General features: G+C 43.5%; 2 protein-coding genes across 2 annotated transcripts; one reads left to right on the forward strand and one right to left on the reverse strand.

Annotated features, from left to right (window-relative positions):
- Positions 1-1,028: 1,028 nt before the first annotated feature.
- DEFB135 (defensin beta 135) lies at positions 1,029-3,113 on the reverse strand. The gene is made up of 2 exons (XM_070417267.1): positions 3,056-3,113; positions 1,029-1,198 (listed from the first exon to the last, which is right to left on the reverse strand). The coding sequence occupies exons 1-2, from the start codon at positions 3,111-3,113 to the stop codon at positions 1,029-1,031; spliced, it is 228 nt and encodes a 75-aa protein (XP_070273368.1).
- Positions 3,114-20,934: 17,821 nt separating this feature from the next.
- DEFB136 (defensin beta 136) lies at positions 20,935-21,646 on the forward strand. Its single transcript, XM_070416950.1, has 2 exons — positions 20,935-20,989; positions 21,471-21,646. Exons 1-2 carry the CDS (start codon positions 20,935-20,937, stop codon positions 21,644-21,646), a joined length of 231 nt encoding a protein of 76 aa, XP_070273051.1.
- The last annotated feature ends 251 nt before the right edge of the window (positions 21,647-21,897 follow it).

Below are 21,897 nucleotides of genomic sequence, written 5' to 3' on the forward strand. Positions count from 1 at the left end.
GTGTTCCTTCAGAGGTTCCCAAGTGGGAAAAGTTAGACAATTCAATAGAAAAATATATAAAAATCAATAAACATATGAAAAGGTGCTCAATTCTATTGGTCATCAATGAAATGCAAATTAAACCACCATAGGTCATCACTATATGCCCCCTATCTCCAGGATGGAAAAAAGAAGCAGAAAATACTAATTGTGGGAAAGGATGTAAGCAACAAGAACTCTCAAAAACTATGGGTGGGAATACAAATTGGTTCCACCAATGGAAGACAATTTGGCAATATCTACTGAAACTGAGTACACACATGGCCTGTGGCTATCAATGTCACACCTGGCTAAATACCCACAGAAGTGCTTGCATAGAAACCTCAAAAAATATGTACAAAGATGTTCATCGTAGCACTATTCACAAGAGTCCAAAACTGAAAACTACACAGACAGCCATCTGCACTAGAATATTCAAATAAATTGTGATGTATTCCCCAATATCATACTATACAACATTGAGAATGAATAAACTACAATTACTAGTACATTGAAAATATAAATGTCATAAAAATAATGTAGATTAGAAGAAGCCAGATGCAAAAGTGTACCTATTGTACAATTCATTTATATAAAATTTTAAAACAGGTCCCAGGGATTTACAGTATTAGAATCCAGGCCTTTGTGGTCCTGACTGGGATATAGGAATATCCCTTTCTTCACCTGAGTGCAGCAGGTTCCATGGGTGTGTTATATTTGTGAAATTCATTAATATGTTCCCTGATGATTTGTACACTTTTCTGATTGTTTAGTAAACTTCAAAAAAGGTTTTAGGACATTTTAATAAGGAATAAATTAACAACAAGAAAAGTACTGAAGACAGGGAATTTAACTAAGAGGTTATTTCCATAGGAGACACAATGAATGCCCTTAAAGAGAAACACAGCAGACACAGAAACATGAAGAGGCTAAGGCATTGTTTTAATGGGATGATGCAGCTGAGAAGGATCTGGGTCCCCAGAGGAAATCAGGGAGAACCTCAGATACAACTATTTCCCAACTATAACAGGTAAAAATTTGGGGTTTATGCAACACAGAAATTTACTCTCACAAAAAATGTGATATTCTTCTTTTTTGCGACATGTCTTCCTGCAAGCACCTTTGCCTCGCCAGCATGAAGAAAAGAGGCCTCTTATATATGCATTCACGCCACTTCTAACTGCCAACAGAAACAGAGGTAAATAAATGCACAGTGTCCTGTAGGGTTGTGGCATCGTGGATACATTAGATTGTAGGCTATACTTTAGAACTTTCTCACAGTAAATTGAACAGGATCAGAACATCCCAGTCATGTTATAGCTGGATGCTGCTTTTTCGGTTGCTTTGAAGTCATTTTCCAGAGACCCTGTCACAAGTCTTTAGTTCCCATGCTCCCCACTTACATGTGCAGGTCACAGAGCCCAGCAGATTCAGCTTGGGACAAATTGCAATGGAAAGACCACTGTGGCCCTGGCCCGGGAGCTCAGTTGGTTAGAGCATCGTCCTGATACAGCAAAGTTTCAGGTTTGATGCCCAGTCTGGGCACATACAAGAAGCAACCAGTGAATGAATAAATAAGTGAGACAACTTCTCTCTCTCTCTCTCTCTCTCTCTCTCTCTCTCTCTCTCTCTCTTTTCCTCTCTAAAAATCAATAAAATAACTTTAAAAAAAAAAAGATCATTGCGACCTAGAAGTATTTCCAGGAGTTTTCAAGAGGCCCTAATGCAGGAGGCATGCAGGGTCTGAGACAGTACCAGGCAGTTTGAGATGGTCACAGTGCTCATTTGAAGAAGGAATGGTCACTGACCCAGAGTTAAGGAAACCCGTGGTTCTGGCCCTGCATTCCCAATAACATTCTCTGAGACTTTTTGTCAAGTGCCTTACTGCCTTCCTTGGCTGAATCGCAGGGTACGTGAAAATGTCGCAAGGGATAATGAGTGCGAAGTGGTCTGAATACCTAAAACACATATCTAAATCTATTGCTCATACTTTTCCTAACCTTAAGACCTGGGTGCCTCTGCAAGCTGAGGAGTAGGGGAGGAAGGGGAGGAAGGCAGTTTAAGAAGGTCCCCTACTGAATTATCCACTCTGTGCGCTAAGCCTTATCAGTCTCTCCACCCAGCTGGTCCATGGGCTTTGTAGGGTGAGGATAATCAATTTGCTTATGACCGCAGGCCATTTGCAAACAAATTTTCCCTTTAGTCTCAGGGGATAAAGGAGTCCAGGGGAGGCACAATGCAAAGTGTCCAGAGGTCCTGCCATCCAGACAGCAGCGCAGCAGCAGCAATCTCAATGCCATCCTCGTCTGTGCCTGTCTTTGGAGTACTTCACGTTTGGCCCTTGGTGCTACCTTTTGAAAATGCAGGTTTAGGGCCACGGGTAAAAGCTGCAGACCCCAGCAAACCATAAGCAAAACAGCTTTGGAGAACCTCCACTTTAGTGACTTAAATGGACCCTTCTCCATACTGTCAAGTGACTGGCTTCTGTCCAGAGAACATAAATGCTGACCCTTCTAACTGATGTTCCATAGGATCCCATTATGCTGTAAGTACATTTGAACAACCAGCTCTGTATGCTGATTCCACTCAGTATCAAATTTGCCTTCATCTCTAAGATGGTGAGAAATCATGCTGGTAACTGCCTTTGGAGAGCAAATGCTAAGAGTCCTAAAGAAACAGCCTCTCCCCCCACCCGCCCCGGCCCCCAAAATTCTACATGACCTCTAAAAGTCTCATGCTTTTGCACTGCTCCACTTCTGCCAATACCATCAGTTCAACTTTCCCCCTCTAACTTTACAAACTCCACAGACCAAAGTCCAGAACCCATTTCTCCTCTGAAGAGATGCACCTCCTATTTTGTGTCCTTAGCATCTTCTCTCCGTTCCCTGGAACAGCCCAGAGCACCCATCTCTGCTCACATCCCTCTCTGCTCCTGCTTTTTTCATCCAAGTCCTGCTTTTCTTCTTATCCTTCTAGAATCTCACATCCTCTTTCCCTTCACTATTTACAATCCCACATGGAGGGGATTCCATTTTACCTGGTGGAACATAGGAGAGCAAGACAAGGACCACAAGGACCAAGATTAAGCTCCTCATGGCGGAAGCAGTCAGCAAAGGGACAGCTGAGAGGCAAGGGACAGTCACTCCATATGTAGCTCCTGAGAGATGAGGGGCTGCCTGGCTATGAACCTTTCAAGAACAAGAACACCTGCTTGCTCCACTGAGCAGGCCAATAAACTAAAGGTCTGACTTTGAACATGACGTCCCCTCATTAAAACACACTTCCTGAGCGCCACTTACATGCTGCCGACTGAATTCACACTGTGTCAACAGCTCCATTCTAAGCCCTAGTAGGATGCTGTGTAGGTATCTTTGTATCTTCATTTTACATCCATTTAATGCCTATCATATGCAAAGAACCATAAGGTTACCTTATATAATTTACAAAGTGTTCTCAATCTCGCACACAGAAAAAAACAAAACAGGTAGATGTTATTCTCCCATTTTAAAAGCAAATAACATAAGGCTCAAGTGGGATAAATGACTTTCCCAAGTTGCCACAGATTGTAAATGGAAGCAACATGACTTACACACACATTTTGCTTACCTCCCCAATACAGGGTTAAAGTATGGCCCAGCCCAGTTCTAGTGCAGCTTTGATCTATTTAGAGATATAAGAGTTTTCCGAAGAGCACGGAAAAATCCCTATAACATCACCAACAAAAGTCTGAGCCTTACAGGTCCCAATTGGACATATGTTATATGCTGAGTAATGTGAGATATACAGGAATTTATGACAGAACTCTTGCTTTGGGGAACTAAACGTCAACAGTTTGATAGTTTACAAAGTGTTTTAACCATCTGATATGTATAAAGACTATAGAACCCAGAGTCAGACAACTGACTTCTGATCTGGACTCAGCTTGATAGGTTTTTTTATGAGAACCTTACTTCACCTCTCTAAATGTCAGCTTTCTGTCCTGTGTAATTGGTTGTATACCCTCAGTGCTACCCATCACCAAAGCTTGTGTTGAGGTCAAATAAAATAACTCTTGTAAAAAGTCCTTTAGCCTGACCGGTGTGGCTCTGTGGTTGAGAATTGACCTATGAACCAGGACAGTGGTCGGCAAACCACGGCTTGCGAGCCACATGCGGCTCTTTGGCCCCTTGAGTGTGGCTCTTCCACAAAATACCACATGCGGGCGCGCACGTACAGTGCAACTGAAACTTCGTGGCCCATGCGCAGAAGTCGGTCTTCGGCTGAGCAATTCTATTTTGAAGAAGTGGCATTAGAAGAAGTGGGGGTATGTTCACTGAGGTCGACCCCTAAGATTGAGGACATTTTCAGCAAAGGCCAGCTTAAGAGTACCCTAATTAAATTAATAACAATGTACCTACCTATATAGTTTAAGTTTAAAAAGTTTGGCTCTCCAAAGAAATTTCAGTAGTTGTACTGTTGATATTTGGCTCTGTTGACTAATGAGTTTGCCGACCACTGAACCAGGAGATCATGGTTCAATTCCCAGTCAGAGCACATGCCCAGGTTTCAGGCTCAATCCCTAGTAGGGAATATGCAGGAGGCAGCCAGTCTATGATTCTCTCTTCTTAAAGTCCTTTTATAATGTACATTTAAGGGTCTGTTAGACACATATAACAGAAGAAGACATCTAAAACTAGAGATGGGCCCAGCAGGCATGGCTCAGTGGTTGAGCATTGAGGAGGTCATGGTTTGATTCCTGGTCAGGGCACATACCCGGGTTGCAGGCTCCATCTCCTGTGAGGGTCGTGCAGGAAACAGCCAATCAATGATTCTCTCTCTTCATTGATGTTTCTATCTGTCTCTTCCTCTCAGAAATCAATAAAATATATTTTTAAATAAATAAATAATAAAACTAGAGATTATACAGATAGGGCTCTAACTGGAGAGTGGAAGGGCTAGGACAGGAACCGATTTTTTCATCACTCTGTCCCATGTGTTTTTCACCACATCAAATATATATGTATATATTAACATATGTAATTATACAATTCAATCACTTTAGTGGAGTCTTGTTTTCTAACTTCAGGAAATCTGTGATGTGATTGAGATTACACATGTGAGAAGACTCATAAGAGAACTTCAAATCAAAAAAAAAAATCACAAATCACTAAGTTGAAAAAGAATAGAAGACATGAGTTTGGAGGACCCCAAAGGGAAATGACCGAGTGAGTGCAAGTGTGCTAAGTAGTCCTAAGGACCACTCTCTAAGCTGGAGCACTAGGAACAACCAGATCTTCATTCTCTCAGTGTTCTGATCCCCTCTGGCTCTGATCCCCTTTTCTCCAACCAACCTTCTTGGCCTCCAGCTCTGCTCATACCACTGTGCCCTCCAGAACCCCAATTTCTTCTACTTCACATCTTCTCATCAAACTCTTCTACCTCTGAGTCCCAGTGAAATTCAGGGTAATCCTCTGAGGATACTGCTTCCTGGTAGCCTTTGCTGATTGAACACTATTCATCTTCTGGGGCTCCACACACCATGGGACACGCGAGCAGCATTTCACAATCTCTTAGCAGCCTCATACTGTTTCCAGAACAATACCAGACATGATCCTGACATGATCTTTTCCTCCACTCCACCTGCACCGAATTGATCATTAAATCTTACCAATTCTGCCTCCCACCTATAGCTCAGCCCCATCCATATCTCTTCATCTCCACTTTCACCATGCAATTCAAGGCATCGCCATCTGTCACTAATTAAATGGCTTCCTAACTGACCTCCCATATCATCTACTTATATAAAAACCATGGGTGGTGTTCATCACATCCAGAAGAACAGCCTCGACCAACCCCAGTCCTTCAGGGGTTTTCTTGGCAACGGCTGTGCCCTCCCCCAAGCTGTTTCCCGGAGCTGTTTCCTGTAAGGGCGGGGTTTGAGGCAGGAACCCACCCTGGGAGCGTGGAAGCATATCTTTACAAAGTGTGCCACGCGCCAGCACGGCCAGGGGTGAACCTGAGTGGGGGCGGCTGAAAGGCTTAGAAAAGACAGACAAGAGAATGAAAGTCGGGTCTCGGTGGGATGCTGCTTCTCTGAGAGACAGCGACCATGCCCACAGCCATGCCTTTATTTTATAGCAGATGCTACGAGGCAAAGTAAGGGCATGACCAAGATGTTTACAACATTCTCCTGGGTTTCAATCCTACTCAACTACATGCACCTGAACTCTATCAAGCCTACATCACTCAGGCACATGGGGCCACATGTTTGAACCATAGGTTCCAGCTTACAACTACAGCTGTTGGCTATAATTGTGCTGGGAGGGCCCTGTCCTCCAAGCTGGGTCTTGCATGTGGCAATGAGACGACTGTCCCCTCTCATTAGTCCAAGGCTTGACCCTGTCCAAAACACCGTAGCGGCTCCCCACAATAAAATTTTAATTCTGTTTCTTTGTTACTAATGTTGTGGCCCCACCCCATAACAAAGAAACAATTTCTGGAGGATGAGGCTCAGGAATCAGGATTTTAAAAAGATTCCAGGTGATTCTAATGTGCAGCCAAGGTTGAGACCCACTGCTATAGATAATATTAAAAAACATATCTAAACTTGCAATTCTTTGTCCAAAAAATGAGCATGTTCAAAAATTAAATGAAGAAAATGTGAATATACTCGATGGAGATTCTCACACATATTTGAGTGGTGATTCCATTGATTCCATAGATGATGCTGAAAAGGAAAACTTTCCCATCGAATTTCTTAATAGCATTACTCCTTCAGGAATGCCGTGTCATAAATTAAAATTGAAAGTGGGTGCAATCATCATGCTATTGAAAAATCTCAATAGTAAATGGGGTCTTTGTAATGGTACCAGATTTATTACCAAAAGATTACGACCTAACATTATGGAAGCTGAAGTATTAACAGGATCTGCAGAGGGAGAGGCTGTTCTGATTCCAAGAATTAATTTGTCCCCATCTGTCACTGGCCTCCCATTTAAATTGATTTGACGATGGTTTCCCTCGATGCCAGCATTTGTGATGACTATTAATAAATCACAAAGACAATCTCTATACAGAGTAGGCATATTCCTACCTGAACCCGTTTTTGCACATGGTCAGTGATATGTTGCTTTCTCTCGAGTTTGAAGAGCATGTGATGTTACAGTTAAAGTTCTAAGTACTTCATCACAAGGGAAATTAGTCAAGCACTCTAAAAGTGTTTTCACTCTTAATGTGGTGTACAGGGAGATATTAGAATAAGTTTAATCACTTTATCAGTCATTGTTTGCATCACTGTTGTTTTCATATCATGTTTTTGTTGTTTTCATATCATGTTTTTGTCATTTTTATATCATGCCTCTGTTGTTGTTATATCCTTTTGTTACTGCTTATTTATTAATAAATTTATATATGATTTTCATACACATTTTACTAATTTCCTTTCATCTCTCACACTTCTATTATAGAGAAAGGGCAATAGCAATATTAAAATATCTCTGCTAATTAATTCCCTTTTTTAAAAAAATATATTTTATTGATTTTTTACAGAGAGAAAGGGAGAGGGATAGAGAGCTAGAAACATCAATGAGAGAGAAACATTGATCAGCTGCCTCCTGCACACTCCCCACTGTGGATGTGCCTGCAACCAAGGTACATGCCCTTGACCAGAATCGAACCTGGGACCCTTGAGTCCGCAGGCTGATGCTCTATCCACTGAGCCAAACCGGTTAGGGCAATTAATTCCCTTTTAATGTGCACAAATTTTGTGCACCGGGCTACTAGTTTTTAAATATTTAACATTCATCCTTTATGCAGTAACCAAAATGACCTTTATAAAATAAAAGTGGATCATGCGTTTGCCCTTTGTAAAACTTTTCACTGGCTTCCTACTGGGCTAATGTAGAAAACTGCTTATGTCAGTAACAAGGCCCAGGCTTATCTGACACCTGATTGCCTCTCCCAGCCCAACTCCTCTCATACATCCATTCCCTCGCTGTATCCTATGGTACTTGACTTTATTTTTCTCAAACATGCCCAAAGCTTACACACATGGTATTCACACATTCGGGAAATCTGCATCACCCACCCACCCCAAGTCTTCACTTAGCATTTATTCATTTAAAGGGATGGTTTCAGTCTCTTCTGTAGCATGAATTTTCTTGAACAATTTCCACCTAAATTATATTCTCCCTTGTTTATTTCTCTCATGGAATACTTTTTCATTGTTAGCATATAGCATATTAAAATTCTATATTCATGCCCTGGCTGGTGTGGCTCAGTTGGTTGGGTGTCATCCGTGCACCAAAAGGTTGCAAGTTCAATTCCCGGTCAGGGCACATGCCCACATTGCAGACTCAATTGCCCGTAGGAGACATGCAGGAGACAGCCAACCAATGTTTCTTTCTCCCTCTCTCTCACTCCATTCCTTTTTCTCTAAAAACCAATAAAGCCCTAGACTGTTTGGCTCAGTGAATAGAGTGTCAGACTGAAGGGTCCCGGGTTCAATTCGGTCAAGGGCACATGCTCGAGTTGCAAGCTCAGTCCCTGGTAGGGGGCATGCAAGAGGCAGCTGATCAATGATTCTCTCTCATCATTGATGTTTCTATCTCTCTCTCCTTCTCCCTTCCTCTCTGAAATCAATAAAAAATATATTTACAAAAATAAATAAAAATATTTTTAAATAATACTATATTTGTGTGTTTTTCTTGATTTAATATTTGCTTCCTCCACTTGACTCACTTATATCATAGTAGAGGCCCAGTGCACAGCCCAGTGCACAAAATTTTGAGCACTCAGTGGCGGGGGGGAGGTCCCTCAGCCCAGCCTGTGCCCTCTTGCAGTCTGGAAACCCTTGGGGGATGTCCACCTGCTGGCTTAGGCCTGCTCCCCGGAAAATTGGGCCTAAGCTGGCAGTCAGACATCCCTCTGGCAGCCCGGAAGCCCTCAGGGGATGTCTACTTGCCAGCTGGGAGCAGGCCTAAATGCAGTCGGACATCCTTAGTGCTGCTGAGGAGGCGAGAGAGGCTTCTGCCACCACTGTTGTGCTGACAGCCATCAGCCTGGCTTGTGGCTGAGCAGAGCTCCCCCTGTGGGAGCGCACTAACCACCAGAAGCCAGCTCCAGCATTGAGTGTCTGCCCCCTGGTGGTCAGTGTGTGTCATAGTGACCAGTCATTCCCAGTCGTTCTGCTGTTAAGGTCAATTTGCATATTACCATTTTATTATATAGGATAGAAGCCTGGTGCACTGGTGGGGCCAGCTGGTTTGCCCTGAAGGGTGTCCCGCTGGGGTGGGGGTCCCACTGGGGTGCCTGGCCAGCCTGGGTGAGGGGCTGAGGGCTGTTTTCAGGCTGGCCACACCCCCTTCAGGGTGGGGGTCCCCACTGGGGTGCCTGGTCAGCCTGGGTGAGGGGCTGATGGCTGTTTGCAGGCTGGCCATTCCCCCCGGCGGGGACCCTCACTCCATGGGGGTTTGGCCAGCCTGGGTGAGGGGCTGAGAGCTGTTTTCAGGCTGGCCATTCCCCCCAGTGACCCAAGCTCCTAGCCTCTTCTTTTTTTCTTTCTTTTTTTTTTTCAGTGCCTCTTGAGCAGAGGCCATGGTGGGCTGGAAGCTGGTATCTGGGATTTATTTATCTTCTATAATTGAAACTTTGTAGCCTTGAATGGAGCTCAGGGCTGACCAGGGCAGGCAGGAAGCTAGGCTTCCTCCATTGCTGGGGACAACCCAAGCCTCCTGCTCACTCCAGCTCCATGGCCACCACCATCTTAGTTGGGTTAATTTGCATACTTGCTCCTGATTGGCTGGTGGGCATGGCTTGTGGGTGTAGTGGAGTGGTTGAGTGATGGAGTGATGGTTAATTTGCATCTTTCTCTTTTATTAAGGTAGATATACATGACATCATAGCAATCAAATCCAATTTATTTTCTAGGATACTGTATTTGTTTCCTAAGTCTTCTATAATAAAATGCTACAAACTGGGTGGCGTAAACAACAGAAATATATTATTTCACAATTCTAGAGACTACAATAGGTGTCTGAAATCAAGGTGACTGAAAAGTGGTCCTTCTGAGGGCTGTGAGGGAAGGTTTTGTTCTGTGTCTCTCTCCTAGCTTCTGGTAGCCTCAGGCATTCCATAGCTTGAAGATGGTGTTCTCTCTTTATGTTCTTCACATCACCTTCCCTCTGTATGTTTCTGTATCTGTGTCTAATTTTGCCCTTCTTATAATATGGTACATTGCTTTGTCATTAATTTCTTTAAATATATATATAAAACTTTTTGTAAAATATATAACACAGAATAGTCATAGAGATGTAAATTACAGCATAAGAAACATATTCAGTAATATTATAATAATTATATATGGGATCAGGAGAGATCACTCTGTATAGTACATGATTATCTAACCACTATGCAACTAATACAGAATAATACTGAATGTAAAGTGCAATTGAAAAATAAAAAGAAAGAAAGAAAAAATGTGGACATCTGAAAGAACAGTCAAAAATTAAACTCTTTGAAAAAATAAAGTACATGTTTGTGCTCTTAAAACATAAAATGAAATATATAACACACATACAAAAACACACACACAAAATAAAGTTAGAGCTTCATAAATCATTCTAAGGTTAACCCCATAGTAAACACTACCCAGATCATGAAATAGAACTTTGCAGCCACCCCAAAAACCCTTCCATATACCCCATCACAATCATAATCCCTCCAAGTTACCACTACTCTGACTTTTATTGGAAGCATGTCCTTAAATTTCTTTATAGTTTTATCTCCCAATTGTGCATCCTTACTAACTAACATTTCATCTTGCCTGTTTTTATTGGATATGTTTTTTTGGTCTCTTTTTATCTATTTGTTCTCCCTCCTGCTCTCCTACAATTCATCTGTTGAAGAACTTGGGACACTTGACCTGCAGAATTACCCACAACCTGGATTTTGCTGATTGTATACTCACTCACGGTACAGTTTAACCTGTGCCTCTGTCCTCATATTTCCTGAAAATTGGCAGCTAGATTCAGACACTTGATCAGATGAAATTACTATCCTGAAGAGATATCTGCACTCTCATGACCATTGCAGTGTTGTGCAAGAGTAACAAATAAGATTCAAGACAATCCCCATTAAAGTACCAATGGTGTATTTCACAGACCTAGAACAAACTCTCCAAAAATTTACATGGAATAAAAAAAGACCCCAAATAGCTGCAGCAATCCTGAGAAAGAAGAACAGAGTTGGAGAGATCAGAATACCAGATATCAAGCTATACTACAAAGCTGTTCTCAACACTGCCTGGTACTGGCACAAGAACAGACATATAGACCAATGGAACAGGACAAAAAACCCAGAAATCGACCCAAGCCATTATGCTCAATTAATATTTGACAAAGGAGGCAAGAGCATACAATGGAGTCAAGTCAATCTCTTCAATAAATGGTATTGGGAAAATTGGACAGATATATGCAAACAAATGAAACACCAACTTACACCATACACAAAAATAAATTCAAAATGGATAAAAAACTTAAATGTAAGACAGAAAACCATAAAAATCTTAGAAGAATCCATAGGCAGCAAACTATCAGACATATCTCATAGCAATATGTTTATTGATACATCTCCTAGGACAATTGAAACTAAGGAGAAAATAAACAAATGGGACTACATCAAACTAAAAAGCTTCTGCACAGCAAAAGAAACCATCAACAAAATAAGAAGAGAGCCCACTGCATGGGAGAACATATTTGCCAATGTTACATCCAATAAGGGTTTAATCTTCAAAATTTATAGGGAACTCTACAACTTAACAAAAGGAAGATAATCCAATAAAAAAATGGGCAAAGAACCTAATTAGATATTTTTCTAAAGTGGACATACAGAAGGACAAGAGGCATATGAAAACATGCTCAAAGTCACTAATCATCCGAGAGATGCAAATCAAAACAACAATGAGGTACCATCTCACACCTCTCAGAATGGCTATCATCAACAAATCAACAAACGACAGGTGCTGGAAAGGATGTGGAGAAAAGGGAACCCTTGTGCACTGCTGGTGGGACTGTAGACTGGTGCAGCCACTATGGAAGACAGTATGGAGCTTCCTCAAAAAAATAAAAATGGAACTCGCATTTGACCCAGTGATCCCACTCCTAGGAATATACTCCAAGAAATCAGAAACACCCATCAGAAAGAATACATTCACCCTATGTTCATAGCAGCACAATTTACAATAGCTAAGATTTGGAAACAGCCTAAGTGCCCATCAGCGGATGAGTGGATTAAAACACTGCAGTACATCTACACAATGGAATACTACACTGCTATAAAAAAGAAAGAACTCTTACCAGTTGCAACAGCATGGATGGAACTGGAGAGCATTTGCTAAATGAAATAAGCCAGTCAGAGAAAGATAAATATCACATGATCTCACTTATTTGTGGAATATAATGAACAACATAGACTGATGAACAAAAATAGATCCAGAGATAGAGAAGCATTGAACAGACAGTCAAACCTCAGAGGGAAGGCAAGGGAGGCTGGGAGGAGGCATAAGAGATCAACCAGAGGACTTGCATGCATGCATATCAGCATAACCAATGAACACAGACAGTAGGAGGGTGAGGGCATGTGCTGGGGGAAAGGGAGCAGGTGGGAAGAGGTCAATGGGGGGGAAAGGAGACATATGTAATACTTTCAACAAAAAAGAATTTAAATGAATGAATGAAAACAGGGGGGAAAGAATTTTAAAAAGAGTACACAAATAGGTATGAATTATCAGATTTCTATCCTCTGAATCTTGTTATATGTCGCTGTTTCTTATCATTATGTACTAATCCTCTTTTGTCTTTTTGCCCATAAACAGTTATTTTTCTTGTCTTAAATGCTCCTTTTGCTAATGTTCATGCAGCTTCACCAGCTTTCTATTGAATACAATTTACCTGTGGTGGTAATTAGGATGTGATGTGATATAAATAATGAGAAACCCCTAAATAAGTGGGACTTAAATAAGATAAGAGTTTTATTCCTCTCATATGAAGGAGACTTAAAAAGGAAGTTGAAATGGCTACCATATTGAGTAGCTGAAAAACACTACATAGTAAAACCTTTTATCTGTGACACCATCAGCATCTGCACAGCTCAGCCTGGGAGGACACCATCTGCCTCCCACAGTATCCTCTGTCAACAAATGGTTCAACACAGTGAGGAGACGTCCTATCTTCAAGCATGACAACATATAAGGTATGAAAGTGTATTCCATCCAGCAGATAAGTCTCAACATTAATATTATTTTCACTTTGGGAATCATGTATTAAAATACAAACCAAGGAAAATCAATGTAAGATGTGTGGACTTTGAACCCATATCAATAAAAAACATTCTTCTCTGGCCAAATCCTCATTAAGGAAATGGTGAGTATAAAATACTCCAACTGTGTCTATCCTCCAGCAAGGTGTGAGGGCTCATGCAACGTACCCTTGCTATGGCCCAGCTGACATAAGAATGTTCCTACCACATGATAAATGTTTCTCATCATAAATTAATAAATTGTGATTCTTAATGTGTAGATCAATCTTATGAGCCTGGTTTATGTGACCCTGGGAGATGGATATGCTTTGGGGGATTGGAAAACCAAGAGATAAACCCTGGGTTATGGTAAATGCACAAATATAATTGGTACCCCAGAGTAGAACCACTCTTCTTTCAGAAATTGACATTACCTCTCCTCTCAACCTCTTCATAGGTATTGCTCCTACAATATCACATTCTTATTAATAATTTTACTAGAGACCCGGTGCACAAAATTTGTGCATAGTGGGGGGTGAGGGGGTGCGGGTCCTTCAGCCCAGCCTGCACCCTCTCGTAATCCGGGACCGCTTGGGGGATGTCTGACTGCTGGTTTAGGCCCGATCCCAGCAGTCAGACATCCCTCTTGCAATACAGGACCACTCGTCTGCCTACCTGACTGATAGCCCCTAACCACTCTGCCTGCCTGCCTCATTGCCCCTAACCACTCGCCTGCCAGCTTCATTGCCCCTAACCACTCACCTGCCTGCCTCATTGCTCCTAACCGCCTCTGCCTGACTGCCTGATCTCCCCTAACCACTCTGCCTGCCTGATGCCCCTAACTGCTCACCTGCCTGCCTGATTGCCCTTAACCACCTCTGCCTGCCTGCCTGCCTGATGCCCCTAACCACTCACCTGCCTGCCTGCATGATTGCCCCTAACCACTCTGCCTGCCTGCCTGATCACCCCTAACTGCCTCTGCCTCAGCCCCCCACCGTCACGGCTTTGTCCAGAAAGACATCTGGAATGACGTCTGGAAGGTCGTTCGACTGTCTGATCTAATTAGCATATTATGCTTTTATTATTATAGATAGTGGACACGCACTTGAGCAATGTTTCTGTGTAAGGGGAAAGTGAACAAAGGCATTGCTTAAAGAGCTGACTGAACTGTTGAAAAAGCCTTCCAACTTCCTGAACTCTAATCTTGCCCCTTAAATTTGTCCTGCACAGAACCGCTCAATGAATCTATCCAAGGGGCAAACCAGATCTTATCACTTCCTTGCACTCCACTTGATAGTGTCTCTTTAACACTTTCAGTTTACAGTTGTGAAAATTTCACTCCTGGCCCTTTGCAACTTGGCTCTGCCTCCCTCTCCAGCCTCATCCCAAGTTCTAGTGATACATAGATCTGTGTTCATATCTGCACACACCAGACTCTTCTACACCTTTGTGCCCCGATCCTGTGGATTTATTGCATTTCCCTGAAGCCCCCTTTCCTGTTCTTCCTGGCTAACTCCTACTTAGCCTTAAAGATTCTACTCCAGGGCATCATTTCCTCCAGGCACACTTCCTTGCTTGCCCCAAAGCTCAGTTTGGTGCCCCAAGCTTCTGTAGCATTCTGTACATGAAATTATTGTAGCTCTTACTTCATCATATTAAAATTAATGAAGTATCTGACTGTGAGGGCAGGAATCTTCTCTATTCTCTATATCCTTGAACCCAGCACAAAGCCTGGCATAGAGTGCCACAAATGTTGGCCACATTGAACTGAACTGGGTGTGCCCCTCTTCTGCTCTCCAGAGCTCTCTGTTTCCATGCCCCATGCTGGATTTCTCCTCCTCACCCATAGTGACCCTAGCCCTTGCATGTCTTCCCACATTGGATCTGTGCCTCGCTTCTTACAGTATGAATCTGCAGAGGGGAAGGGTGGGCTGATGATCTGTTCACAGTTGTAAATAAGGCTGAATATTTGTCATGAATCAGACTCATGGCCAGGGTTGCAAAACCTCCTTTCTCTGCAGGAATTCAGGTAAAGAACAGCCCAATTTGCTACAATTGTGCTAAGAAATTTGAGGAGGGCAAAGAGACTTAAATGCCCAAAGGAAAAAATTCTGTTGTGTAGACGATCTGGCAGACAGTAAGAAAGAATGCAAACTAGACCTGGGGACTTCTGGGCACTAGTCCCAATGGCATGAGGGCATCCAATCTTAAAAGCAAGCACTGAGGCTTGTCTTCCTTGTGCGTGACCAGTGACTAGCTCCAAGCCAGTATCTCCTCACAGAATGTCCTCAGACTCACAAGTAATCTTATCTTGCTAAACATAATTAATCGATTCACCTGATTACACAGTTCCTCCAAGCAGATATGTCTCTTGATCACTGGGGACAACAGGTCTCACTGTCCTTTCTGAACGTCTTCAGGTGCAGGGAGTGATTTACTATCCTGGTTTTGAAGTACGTGTTACGTATAATCAATCAGCTGGATTCTTCCTGCTTGGGTTTGGGCTTGAGTTTTGGTAAACTCTCAGAGCTTGTAGGGTCTCAGAGAAACTGGAACTATAATCTTAACCATCACTCTAAGCCCTGCCCCAATATATAGTTAGAGAAACACGGTGAAAGGGGGGGGGGGGGGGCGTTCTGGACCATGACCTAGGAAACCCAGGATTTAAGTCAGCTTTTGCCAGTAATCAGAGTAGTTGTACTCAGCCCTTCATCCCTCCGGTCTGCAATGCCCCAGTTGCTAAGGAGCAGGCAGCAATATACTCTTACCTTCTAGCTTCCATGGGTTCTCCCATCAGTTCTACAGGGCAGAATGGGGCCATACTGCAGCCCCAACCATCCACCCCAGGTTGAAGAAGGGGTCTCCCTTTCTCCTAAGGGGATCCTAACTCTGGGATCCCTTCATCAGACATGAGTGTCTATCTCCTTGTATTGACTCTGATCTTCCTTTTGACATGTGTGCTTCCAGCTAAGGGGATGGATACAAATGAAGCTGGGCCTTGGGAGTGTGTTCCAGGCCTTCCCCAGCTGACATCTCCAAGGATTCTCTAGAGATGAGCTGAATGAGGGGACAAAGATCCTACGGGAGGAGACTGGTCTAGACAAAGGCATGAGCCCTCTTTAAACCTTGTGATCCTCTCTTCTGTTGCGAAACTTTGGGGTCCTGGTCAGAACTTCAGGATTCTCCACTCCCAGGTTCCCTAAACTCCAGAGATTAGCCAGGGAAGTTAAGGGGTGGAAGTTCTGTGTGCCCGTTGGTGTCTCCTGGGATTAATGAGATGGGGGACAGGTCCCAGGGATTTTCACTGTATTATAGGAAGCAGAATCTCTTCCCAACACTATTTTGGATAAAGCGTTCATTATACTATGAATATACTGAGCATTATCCATGAAGGCAGGTGTACAGCAGGTTATACATCACACAAAAAGAACAGTTAAGGTTGTAACAGCATAAATATTCTGCTGTTGAAAGAGGGACAGAATCTCTTGGGGAATGCTGGCAAAGCAGCACTCCCAGAAGACACACCTGGGAAAGCTATTTCTTGAGCACCCATACCTTACCCTTATTTGAAAGTTTTCCAAAGATAAAAACTGTGTGCCTGGGAGCATAACCAGATTTGTAGTTATCCCATCTGAGAAGAGGAGTCTGGGGAGGGGGGGTTGGAAAGAGAAGAAATTGGCAGAGGGGCCCAAGTTCTGCAAGTCTTACCAGCATTAAAGAACCACAGTGCATTAGGGAAGTGCCAGCTTGCCAAAGTCTACCCTGTTCTTTCCCTAGCCCTCTCTCCTCATAATTCTTTTTATTTATAGGGTTATACAAAAAAGTTCAAGCCAGTTTCCACTCCTTTTTCCTCTTTTCCAGTAGTTGTCATCAGTTTGGCTCAAATAAACTCATAAAAATTCTTACAGGTTTAGACCTTTCTTACATTGCACTGGGTAGCTCAGTTGGTTAAAGTGTCATCCCGATACCCCAAGGTTGGAGGTTTGATCCCCAGTCAGGGCACATATAAGAATCAATCAATGAATGCATAAATAATTGGAACAATAAATCAATGTTCCTTTCTCTCACTTTCTCTCTCTTTTTTTCTCTCTAATTTCTCAAATCAATATATTTTTTAAAGAAAAAGAACAAAAGAAAGAGAGAGAGAGAAAGAGAGAGAGAGAGAGAGAGAGAGAGAGGAAGGAAGGAAGGAAGGAAGGAAGGAAGGAAGGAAGGAAGGAAGGAAGGAAGGAAGGAAAGAAGGGAGATGGAGGTGTATAAGACATCTGAGCTAGGAATGAAGTAATGTACCTGGGGTTTTCAAAAGGTCATTGCATCCTGGTGTGGCTCAGTTGGTAGAGTGCCGTCCCATCACCAAAAGGTCCCTTGTTTGATTCCCAGTCAGGACACATGCCCAGGTTGCTAGCTCAATCCCCAGTAAAGGGCATGCAGGAGACAGCCAACTGATGTCTCTCTCTCTCTCCTCTTCCTTCCTCTCTCTCTAAAAATCAATAAAAACATATCTTTTTAAAGTCACTCTGAGATATTAAGAACATTTTCTTTGCCCTGTCCTATAGATAGGTCAAAAGAAGTTATCTCTGATAATCTTTTATTATGGTCAAGCAAGGCCCCTGATTCAAGTTCTTTCTCTAGGTAGTTAAGGGAGGGGCAGAAGTCACGTTTAGCTCAAAACAGTCTGCAAAGCACAGAAGCACATCTTGGGGTGACTTGGTCTGAACCTCCACAGTTGACATGATAAAGAGAGCCGAGAATGCTAGGAAACAAAGAAAACACCAACAGAGCACCACCAAAGGAAGAGGAAGAAGCCATTGTGCTTCTCTGGCGGTTTTGCCCAAGAAGACCTCAGGCAAGAAACCGGAACACTCAGCACAACTGGAGAAGTTCCTGCCCAAAGGTTGGAATGGTGATTTAATCAGGACATGCGTGGGCAGAAAGGAAAGGGTCCATCCTGAACACATACTGTCTCGACATGCATTTTAGATCCGATTTTTAAAATGGTGTACAGGAGGGACTCAGAAATATTTGGAAAATGTGGTTCATAACTCCCATGTTCCTCAATGCATTCCTGAACAATTTAAAATATATGGAGAACAGCGTTCCAGATCAAGAATCAAAAGAACTGAATATTTGATGGCAGCGTAGCCAGAGCTTCTTCCCTTTGTGCAGCCCATTCATCAACCTGAGCCTTGTTTTCTCCATCTCTAAAGAATGAGGTGGTACCACTGAGCCTGTGCTATGTCCTTGGTGGCAGATGGTCAGGATAGGGCTTGCACCCTAGGGGGTGGAATCACATGCCCAGTGCAGGGGGTCCTGGAAGCCTTCCATGGAGTCATGCAAGGGAATCCTCAGCCCTGATTTAGAACCGGTCTACCTACTTCTAGTCCAGTGGTTCTCAACCTTCCTAATGCCGTGACCCTTTAATACAGTTCCTCATGTTGTGGTGACCCCCAACCATAAAATTATTTTCGTTGCTACTTCATAACTGTAATTTTGCTACTGTTATGAATTGCAATGTAAATATCTGATATGCAGGATGTATTTAGGTGACCCCTGTGAAAGGGTCGTTCGACCCCCAAAGGGGTCGAGACCCACAAGTTGAGAACCACTGTAAATCTAGTCTGTTACTACACCCTCTCTCCTCATAGCAGGGCTCTCAGCTCTATACCCATTGTGGGAACTCTGAATTAAACTCTCCCAATGATGTTTGACATTCACTAAGAAGTCTCTTAGAGAGGTTCTGAAAAAAAGAAAGCAACAGCCTGGCTGTGGTGGCTCAATGGTTGAGCATCAACCTATGAACCAAGAGGTCATGGTTCGATTCCCAGTCAGGGTGCATGCCTGAATTGCAGGGTTGATCCCTATTGGGGGGCATGCAGGAGGCAGACGATCAATGGTTCTTCTCATCCTTGATGTTTCTATCTCTCTCTCCCTCTCCCTTCTTCTATGTAATCAATAAAAACTACTTTAAAAAAAAAAAAAGGAAAGCAACACAGCTATACTGATGGAATTTAATAATAATTATGAAGGAGATGGAGAAGGAGGAATTAATCTATACCAGGATGAGTTCAATGCATTTTGCAAGTTTTATCTCATTTCATCTTTTAAAAAAACCCTCTGACTGTGCACGTTTGAGAAGAGGAAGCTGAAGAAGCTCAGGGATGCTAAATAATCTATCCAAGGGCCTGTGACTGCAAACAGAGTGTAACCAATAAAACCATGCTCTACTGCCCCTGTACAGACTCCAAAGTCTACGGTCATGGGCCCCTTGATCCATGGTAAGAGACAAGCCTGCCTCCAGGCACAAGAATAAAACCAATGTTCGTGTCTCCTCAACTCTCGGTCCCTCACCACCACTTTAGGGGGGACAGACCTACTGACCCTTCCCCAGAGCTGCAGCCCTATAGCTCCAGGGAAGCACTGTCTTGCTTCACTCCTGACACAGGGCATCTGACCTTGAACATAGCACTGAACTGGCTCTTCCTGTGAGATACCAAGAGGGTTCCAACCCACTCACTCCAAAAAGACAACTTGTCCCAGAACTCTCCAAGTTCCCAGATTCTAGCCACCTTTTCAAACCAGCCATTTGAAAAATATAGCTTGGCCTTAGCCAGTTTGGCTCAGTGGATAGAATGTCGGTCTGAGGAGTGAAGGGTACTGAGTTCGATTCTGGTCAGGGATGCATATCTGAGCTGCAGGCTCGATCCCCAGTGGGAGTTCAGGAGGCAACCAATTGATATGTCTCTCTCACATTGATGTTTCTCTCTCTCTCTGTCTCTCCCCCCTCCCTTCCACTTTCTCTAAAAATCAATGGAAAAATATCCTCGGGTGAGAATTAACAAAACAAAAGAAGAGAAAAGAAAAGAAGAGAAGAGGAGAGGAGAGGAGAGGAGAGGAGAGGAGAGGAGAGGAGAGGAGAGGAGAGGAGAGGGAGAGGGAGAAGAGAAGGGAAGGGAAGGGAAGGGAAGGGAAGGGAAGGGAAGGGAAGGGAAGGGAAGGGAAGAGAAGAGAAAAAAAGAAAAGGAAAGAAAAAAAGAAAAATGCAGCCCGTGGGTGGACTTTTCTAGGGAAAGAGTTCCTGTAGCATGTGCCTCCAGCCCTGTGACCAAATCTGTCCCCCACAGAGAAGGCTATTCTTTCCCCGCTATGCCTGAGCATCTACCTAAATCCTGGTCAGGCCAATGGTTGACACCTTGAGCCCCTTTGTTTCTCGCAACACTTCAAGTTCTTGCTCACATCCTTTGTGGCCCTAAATGAAGCCTGTGTTTCATAACGTCACTGCTCTGGGCCCCTGTGTTGTCAGTGGGACTCAGAAGGAAAGGAGAGACAAAGTTGACACTTTCCCTGCCATGTTCCCATCAGTATCCATTTGAAGTCATGGGGAAAGTGTTAGGGCCTGGGCAGGAGAGAGCCCCTGGTCTCTGCTCCTGTTCTGCCTTGACTGTGTCCTGTGTTCCACGATTTGTAGAAGAGAACGTAGCATGGAATGGCCCACAGACTCTGTCCTCTAACCCTGAGTAAGCCTGTCTGCCCGGGGTGCTCTTCCAGGTAGAATGAGGCCAGCCCCACCCAGGCTCGCCCAGCTCTATAAAGGAGCCTCCCAGGCAGCCGCCCACAGGAGGTGCCAGCTCTGTGTCCTCCTCAGCAATGAGGCTCCATCTCTCTGGGTTGCTCTTCCTCCTGGTGATCTCATTGCCTTCAGGTAAGACTGTGGGTACAGGTCTGACTGTGAACGTAGGATTCTTTCAGGGACTGCGGTACTGAAAACCCCTATGGCTATAAGCCCAGCAGGGGGACACCAATATCAGATGGACCCTCAGGCTGGGGATGGGGCTGGGTTAGTGGTCTTTGGTCCCTGCCCTTTTCCTCTGTGACTACATCCTGAAGGTCTGCCAGAGCTTGAGAGGGGAGCCCATTTCATCCCATGCATATCACCGTTCAGCCATCCAAATTCCTCTTTCCCTCACCTTCCTCTAATAAGCCTCAGACTAGGAGGCCCTCACTGAAATGAGGTAGGAGATGAGAGGACAGGGTCCAGAAAGTTAATCACAAAATAATACAGCGTCCACCAGGAAGAGAAGACAGGCCTAGGATTTCACCCAACCTCTTGAAGCCTGACTTTTCTTTTTCGTGTTTTTTGTTTGTTTGTTTGTTTGTTTGTTTGTTTGTTTTTTGTCCTTCAGGGAATGGTTTGATTGGAAATAATGGAGTACAAGTTCGTTCCTGCACGGCAGTTGGTGGCACATGTTTCTTTGGCTGTAGACAAGGATGGAAATGGATGATGTATTGTTTCAGCGTATTTTCTTGTTGCAAAGAAATACCTCTAAATCTCAAACCCCCCCAGGCCTTTGAGTACTGACTCTCGCTTTCTGAGTCCAATTAAAAGGATATGTGAATGGCTAAAAGGCCACCGTCTGCTATCTGTGTGTGAGCATCTTTAATGAGGCATGGGTAGCCAAAGGGGGTCAGACTCTGATCAGTTTACTGGCAAAATTTCAGAAGCAGGGTTTTTTTGTTTGATTTTTTTAAAATATATTTTTATTGATTTCAGAGAGGAAGAGAGAGAGAGAGAGAGAGAGAGACAGAGAAAGAGAGAGATAGAAACATCAA

The sequence above is a fragment of the Myotis yumanensis genome, unplaced genomic scaffold, assembly GCF_028538775.1.
Source record: "Myotis yumanensis isolate MYYU_CA2020_CCGP unplaced genomic scaffold, mMyoYum1.0.hap1 SCAF_5, whole genome shotgun sequence".
NCBI lineage: Eukaryota > Metazoa > Chordata > Mammalia > Chiroptera > Vespertilionidae > Myotis > Myotis yumanensis.